A 6,748-nucleotide genomic window follows, 5' to 3' on the forward strand; every position below is an offset into this window, starting at 1 on the left:
CCAAGCATATATAAAAATTAAAAAAATCAAATAAATAAGGTTCTTTCTCTCGAAGAATCACATGCAAAAATCTCCTTCCATATTTTTCAACATTAGATGCAAGACGGAAAGGAAATTTCATGGATGAGGTAGCAAATAAGGTGATGAAATACAATTATTTTTTTTAATATTCTAGAAATCTAAGCAAAAAAAGAACTTTTTCAATGGGTATAGTTGAAATTCATTGAAACACATGTAGATAAATAAATATACAAAATTTGAGGAAGATTGGAGGTGATTTGGACTGGTTTTGTATCAAAATTCGTAATTAAATCGAGTTCAAAAAATTGCTTCTGCGACACATGTATCAAACATGTATCACGCATGTATCTCACACAGAGGTATACGTGTGATACACAATTGATACAAATATGATACATATGTGATACACATCATTTTTTTCGTGTTTAGTTTTTATTTCGAATTTTCAATTCAAACCACCTCAAAACTTCACCAAATCATCCCAAAATTGAGATTCAAGCTCCTTAAGATGTACCCAATCTATTCTAATAATACTCACTCAAAAGAAAGCAAAATATTTTTTTTGTTGTTGCTATTTGGCTAATATTAGTAATATTTTATGAATTGATCAATTTTGGTAATGAACTACTTATAAATGAACATAAATGGTAGTTTCCCTTATAAGAATAAAAGAGATTTTGCATGATTATTAAGAAAGAGAGAAAAAAGAAACAAAATCTTAAATGTAGGTGGAGTTATTGGAAATGGGGGGTGGGTGTCCTGTAACACAGGCTAAAATTAAGGGATGTTGAATTTTTTTCTTTTTAATGGTTTTGTATATAACTTGTAAATACAGATATACAAAGTAATTAATAAGGAACCTAAATAAAGGTGATAAATATGTTTCTAATATAGTATAGCTAGGTAAAAATCCCAAAAATTATATAAATTTTATATACTTTTTCGGCTACTAAATGCAAATAGTTTCTGGCGCGGACTAAAAATAAAAAAAGTCCGTTTCTAAACATAGCTTTAAGGCCCATCAGTCGTGTGCTCTTTACGATTGGACCACTTTCTTTGAAAATTAGCCCAATATGGACTTGGGCTACCTCCATATTGCTGTATTGGGCTGATTCTCTAAGTGTGTGCAATTCAGCTAAATCTTGAGAAGAATCTTTAGAACAAATTGTTAATTCAGCATTTTGTCCTGATATGTGGACCCTTTAGGTATATTGACCTGTGTAGCAATATGTGGACCCTTTAGGCATAATGACAGTTCGTGAACTAAAAAACTTAAAAGATTAGGGTACTAAACCAACCCCAAAAGATTTTGGAAAAAAAGAAGAAATTTTCCACTAAAGCATTACGTATTTTAGTAGTGTAGATGTAATCATTTTGGCAAACAAGTAAGCTATTTGCTGTATTACAGCAAGTCTAAAATGAAATCTATAACACTAGTAGATGTGCAGTAAATATGTTTTACTGATAAAATATGTTTTTTTTAAAAAAAAATAAGCTCCAAGGTTGAACAATCATTTTGTTTTCTTATCTGCTTTAGAAAGAGATTACCTAAGAAGGAAAGAGGAAAGGACTGAGATTCCGGACCCAAAAACCCATGGTTAAATTCAGTTAATAGCTTTTTCGGGAACGTTATCGACAAAAGACCGTGCCGTGGCACGAGATCCACAGACGTGAAGCAGAAGCATTTAGGTCTCTTTCGAAGTCTTGCCCAATGCACGTCATCCCATCATCAAATAGAAACCACGTGTCAAATCTCTAGATAGATCATAATTAATAAATCACGATATATAGATACTTCCCACCGACTTTGGAATAGCTTTTTTAATGGACGAATCTCATCCGTCGAATTTGAACACTTGCAACTTTTACATTGCAGATTATTATTCTGAAAATAATATAGTAATAGTAACCACTAATAAAGTACTTGTGGTAGACTAGGCGTACGGAGGTGATAAGGCTCCTGGAAACTTGCTAAGTGGCACGTGTTGGTCAATCCATTGCGTGCTGAGGCGGTTTTGTACAGTTCGGTCTGCTTTACTATTTAGCAAAGCAAGTTCGCCCGAATATATGCACAAACAGAACTTTGGTTGAAACAAAGAGTTTAGTTTTTGGAGGAGAGAATAATGGCAAGTAATAATATAGAGAAGGATGAAGTTTTGCCTCTGGAGCTTCCTGCACCTCCTTCTTGGAAGAAACTGGTATTACTTTCTTTCTTTCTCACTTTCTCTAGTGTCGTTTATTTTGCTATGTTGGTAAACTCACTATTGAGATTAAGGCAACTAGAAAATGAAATAATTTACTGAAGACTTGAACTTTTGAATTGGCAAAATTATTATATTGTTGCAGTAGCCGCAAGTCAATTTTTTTAGAGCCAGGGCATCTTCTGAACACTTAACACAATGAGTTTACAATGAACTGAGATTGATAATGTAGTGGAACTTAAGTCAAATCATTGGATGGGATGATTTGCGTGTTAATCCCTGTTGATTTGGTTGATAAGTCAGTTGCTGCCTCATATTTCAATTTTTCCGGAACAATGGATTAGGGATTAGTTCTAAAGTAGGTGTAACTGAGGCAGATGTGTGTTGTAAGTTGCAACTTAATATTTTCCTCACATTCAAGAATAATAATTTTATTTGTTTTATTACGCTTCCCCTCTTTTTCCCCTGAAAAGAGAGGGGAAGATCCTATACCCAACAGATGGGAGAAATTAATTTCCTTCATTTTCTGCATCTATTTGGTGGTATATCAAGTAATTTTATATTTCTATGCTTAAGGTTTCACCATTATGAGCTTAGTGTTCTGTATCATTTAGTTCTTGTTTGAGAGATCAGCGTGCAAAAGCTCCATCGATTCTTGAAGAATAGTTGCCCCTACGCTGCAGTCTGCACCATGGGTTTGTGGGGGGAGGTGGTTCTTTGGGAGAAAGTAGGTACCCTGGACAAGGGAATTAGGCAAGCGTAGTTGGGTGGCTTACATTGTTTCTTTTTCTGTTACTCCGCAGGTCATGCCGAAGAAAGGGGGTAAAATAAAGAAGAATGAGGTTGTATTTGTTGCTCCAACTGGAGAGGAGATCAGGAACCGCAGACAGTTGGCGCAGTACCTGAAAACGCACGATGGAAATCCTGGTGTATCAGAATTTGATTGGAGTTCTAGTGAGAATCCAAGGAGATCAGCACGGATCAGTGAGAAGGTTAAGGCAATGCCCCTTATGGCAGTGGTTGAGCCGACAAAGAAACGACGTCGAACATCTTCAACTATCAAAGAAGATAAGGAAATGGATGTAGCAAATGTAGATAAGGAAAACTTGGACAAGAAAGATATGGAATCTGCCAGAGAAGAAAAGGAAAATGTTGTAGAATATGAAATGGAGGACAAGGAGAAGGACGAGATAGGGGCTAAGAAAGAAGTCTCAGAGCACAAAAAAGAAGAGGAAATGCCTGATAGAGATGCTCCAGAGAAGAAAATGGAGGCCAGCAATGACACTGAGGTTGACAACGGAAGAGATAAAATGGCAGGAAATGGCTCAGAGGAAACCATTGCCATTGATGCCGAGGTCCATAACGATTCTATGGACAATGATGATTTCAAGGGACTGGTAGCAGATGCAGCCGTTGGAGAAACAAATGCTGCTGAAGCCGGACCAGAAGTTGAGGAGGAACATGGTTCTGGAGAAAAGCTAGAGAAGATCCAAATTGATAAAGACGGCTGTGCAGGTGATGTGAACCAAGATATTCCAGATAAGGTCACACCAGGAACAAATGTTGCAGGAGGGGAGACTGGCAATGTTGAGGAATCTACATTAGTTGGGAAAGCTAATGGTTCCTGCTTGGACTTTGGAGTGTACAGGTCGCTGGAACAAGAGAAAGAAAAGAGTAGAACAAGTTTGATGATGGATAATGGCGAGATTAACCAACCAGGGCCAGCACACACCCCACAACATCAACCAGCTGCACCTATTAGTTGCTAAGTTTAGCATTTAAAATACCTTAGGCTTTCTCCCAGCGCAAGTTTCGTCCGTCTCACTGGGATTTGCTCAAATAATTGTAATAGTATGTTTAGCAGTTTAGGAACTGAACTTTTTGGGATCAGCTTTCCAGATCTTTCTGTGAACAGTACATCTGTTATCTGTATGTAATCACAACGTGGAGTGACCATGAACAGCTTCTTGTTCAATGTGGTATTCATATATTAGTTGATCAAGAAGAATGTTCTCGTCTTCGCTTTTTCATTTGTTTTTCGACTCGGCACTCCAGATCTAACTCCATCTACGTAAATGTTAGGTGCTTGATTTCTGGCACATTAGGATTTTATATACTAGGCAGCAGTGGTGACCGAGCCTCTGGCACATTAGAATGCTGTCTTTATTTAAGAATTATTTGCAGATTATTATTCATTGTACTTGGGAAAACTTACGAAAAATCTGTTCGTTCCATCTTGAGTAGTTCCTCTAGTTTAATTAGGTCGTCTTGAATTAGAGTGAAAGTGTTTGATTTAAAAAAAAAGAAAAAAAAAAGAAAAGAGAAGAAATGGAAAGGAAAAGAAGAGCACGAAAGTTGCTCCAAATGAAAATTGGTTTCAAGTACTAGAAATAGAAGTTCAATACTATAGTTTTCTAGTTAAGCGGATGAATGCTCTGCTATTTTGTTATACTTCTGCGGTTAAGACAAAGAAAAAAGGGAGAAAGAAACAGTAAGCCTGCCAATTAATCCAAGTCATGCGTAGCAGGGAAACACATCAGAGGACCCTAAAATTCAGTTATTCAGAAATTACAACTAAGAGTAAGAAGTCTAAATGTCTAAACCTGGAGAATGAAATTCCAGCATTTCAGCAAGTTTCCTAGCTACAAGGAGAAGGTCTCAGAATTCTAGAAGCTGTATTTAGAAAATCAGTCTATTAGCAAAAAGAATAGACACGCTATATTTACAAAAATCGATTTAGTGAACATCGTTTGGAGGACTTTAATTGCTTGGAATTCGCTTGGTCCACTTTCGCCATCGTTTGTACTATTGAGAATCAAACAAGATGGTGCTTGTTCTTGTCTACAATAATTTTTACCTTTGTTCTGTTGGTAAGTCTCAACGTAGAGAAGGAACTTACCTAAACATTTGTAAATCAACTTCGTAAATTGTATAGCAAACTAATGAAGTCTCACGTACCGTGAAAGGAGATTTCCAAGTCAAGTGTCCATTGACTAGCTTCATTTGATTATTTTGGGAGTTGAATTAGCTCGTGTTCTACTTTTCTTTTTCGGCTTCTTCTTTCAAGCATTAACGTACCGATTGTCCACTCTGCATTAAATTCCTGCTTTGATTTCCCACCGCTATTGCTATAATTGAAATTCAAGACTTAGCACCATGCAAGTTAAGAGCCTAGACCAATTCAAAATCCTTTCCCTTATATAAACAGAGCTAAATTGTTCTAGGCATCTCATCCTCCTCTAGCAAACTAGCAATCAGTAACTCCCTCATTTGTAATAGGATCTCTTTCAAAAATCTTCTGTCGAAAGAAGAAAGTTTACACAAAAAAGCAAAGACATGGACAAATTGCTGTGCATGATTGTCTTTGGTGCTTTAGCCGTCGCAAGTTTGGTGCAAGACACAACAGCCCAAACGGTGCATGTGGTTGGGAACAACATAGGTTGGACCATACCGAACAATGGCGCTGCAGCTTACACAAATTGGGCTGCTGGAAAAACCTTCAGAATTGGTGACACTCTAGGTACACTTAAATTTCTTGTTCCAGGTTTCCTTTTGAGATAGATATCCTTCAACTTATACAAAAATTCAGTACCTTATGATTGTATTTTTCTTCTTTTTTACAGTTTTCAATTTTATGACCGACTCGCATGACGTGCTGCAAGTACAAAAAACTTCATTCGATGGGTGCAATTCACAAAATGCCATAGGCAATCCCATAATGGCAGGACCAGCGAATGTGACTCTTGACTCTGCTGGAGATCACTACTACATTTGCACTTTTGGCCGGCATTGCCAAAATGGCCAGAAATTAGCTATTACAGTTTCTAGCACCGGTACTCCTGCAGGAGCCAACCCACCTACCCCGAGCAATCCGACCACTCCAGTCGTTCCTTCACCATCCTCTTCCACTCAACCGGGCGCTTGTGCACCTACACCAGCTGCTGCTGGACCTTCAAGTTCTACTCCTGGTGGTAGTGCTCCTCCTTCTCCTTCGTCCTCAACGATCGTATTGGCCAGTTTTCTGCTCAGTCTATCCTCGATTGCTTCAGCTACTTTTTTTTAAATTGGACTAATTGAGGAGTTTTTTGAATTTCCCATTTATTATAGTGAAGTTTATACTACGATAAAAATAACCATGTGATGGATCTATTTTTATTTTTTTATTTACCGGCTTGTATTGGATTCAGTTTTGATACAGTCGCTGATTGTATTTGTAATATTTTGTGAGTTTCAGTACAACTATGGCAGTCTTTTTGCAATCATCTGTGCAGATAACTTTCGTTGGCATGTCATCTATTTAATTATATTTATGCCCCTGTAGAGTGTAGTATGAAAAAAATAATCTAAAGCAAAAAATAATGGTGTACGTCAATTCAGCAATAATTCCTACCAAGCATGTAAATTAAGTTGGTAATTTTGCCATATTCCGGTGATAAAGAATAAGACTCACGCCCTTGATTTAACATTTTCAAGTTTTAAAGCATGGTGGTCTCCTTTAGATGGTAAATTCGTGGTAAAGTTTCAGT

At 37.0% G+C, this 6,748-nt stretch overlaps 2 protein-coding genes across 2 annotated transcripts; both read left to right on the forward strand.

The window, feature by feature from the left end:
• Positions 1-1,979: 1,979 nt before the first annotated feature.
• LOC104115156 (methyl-CpG-binding domain-containing protein 11-like) lies at positions 1,980-4,252 on the forward strand. The gene is made up of 2 exons (XM_009625739.4): positions 1,980-2,219; positions 3,026-4,252. Exons 1-2 carry the CDS (start codon positions 2,145-2,147, stop codon positions 3,989-3,991), a joined length of 1,041 nt encoding a protein of 346 aa, XP_009624034.1. The 5' UTR covers positions 1,980-2,144; the 3' UTR covers positions 3,992-4,252.
• A 606-nt stretch (positions 4,253-4,858) lies between these two features.
• On the forward strand, positions 4,859-6,481 carry LOC104115155 (cucumber peeling cupredoxin-like). Its single transcript, XM_009625738.4, has 2 exons — positions 4,859-5,742; positions 5,846-6,481. Exons 1-2 carry the CDS (start codon positions 5,559-5,561, stop codon positions 6,283-6,285), a joined length of 624 nt encoding a protein of 207 aa, XP_009624033.1. The 5' UTR covers positions 4,859-5,558; the 3' UTR covers positions 6,286-6,481.
• The last annotated feature ends 267 nt before the right edge of the window (positions 6,482-6,748 follow it).

This window comes from Nicotiana tomentosiformis, chromosome 3 (assembly GCF_000390325.3).
Source record: "Nicotiana tomentosiformis chromosome 3, ASM39032v3, whole genome shotgun sequence".
NCBI lineage: Eukaryota > Viridiplantae > Streptophyta > Magnoliopsida > Solanales > Solanaceae > Nicotiana > Nicotiana tomentosiformis.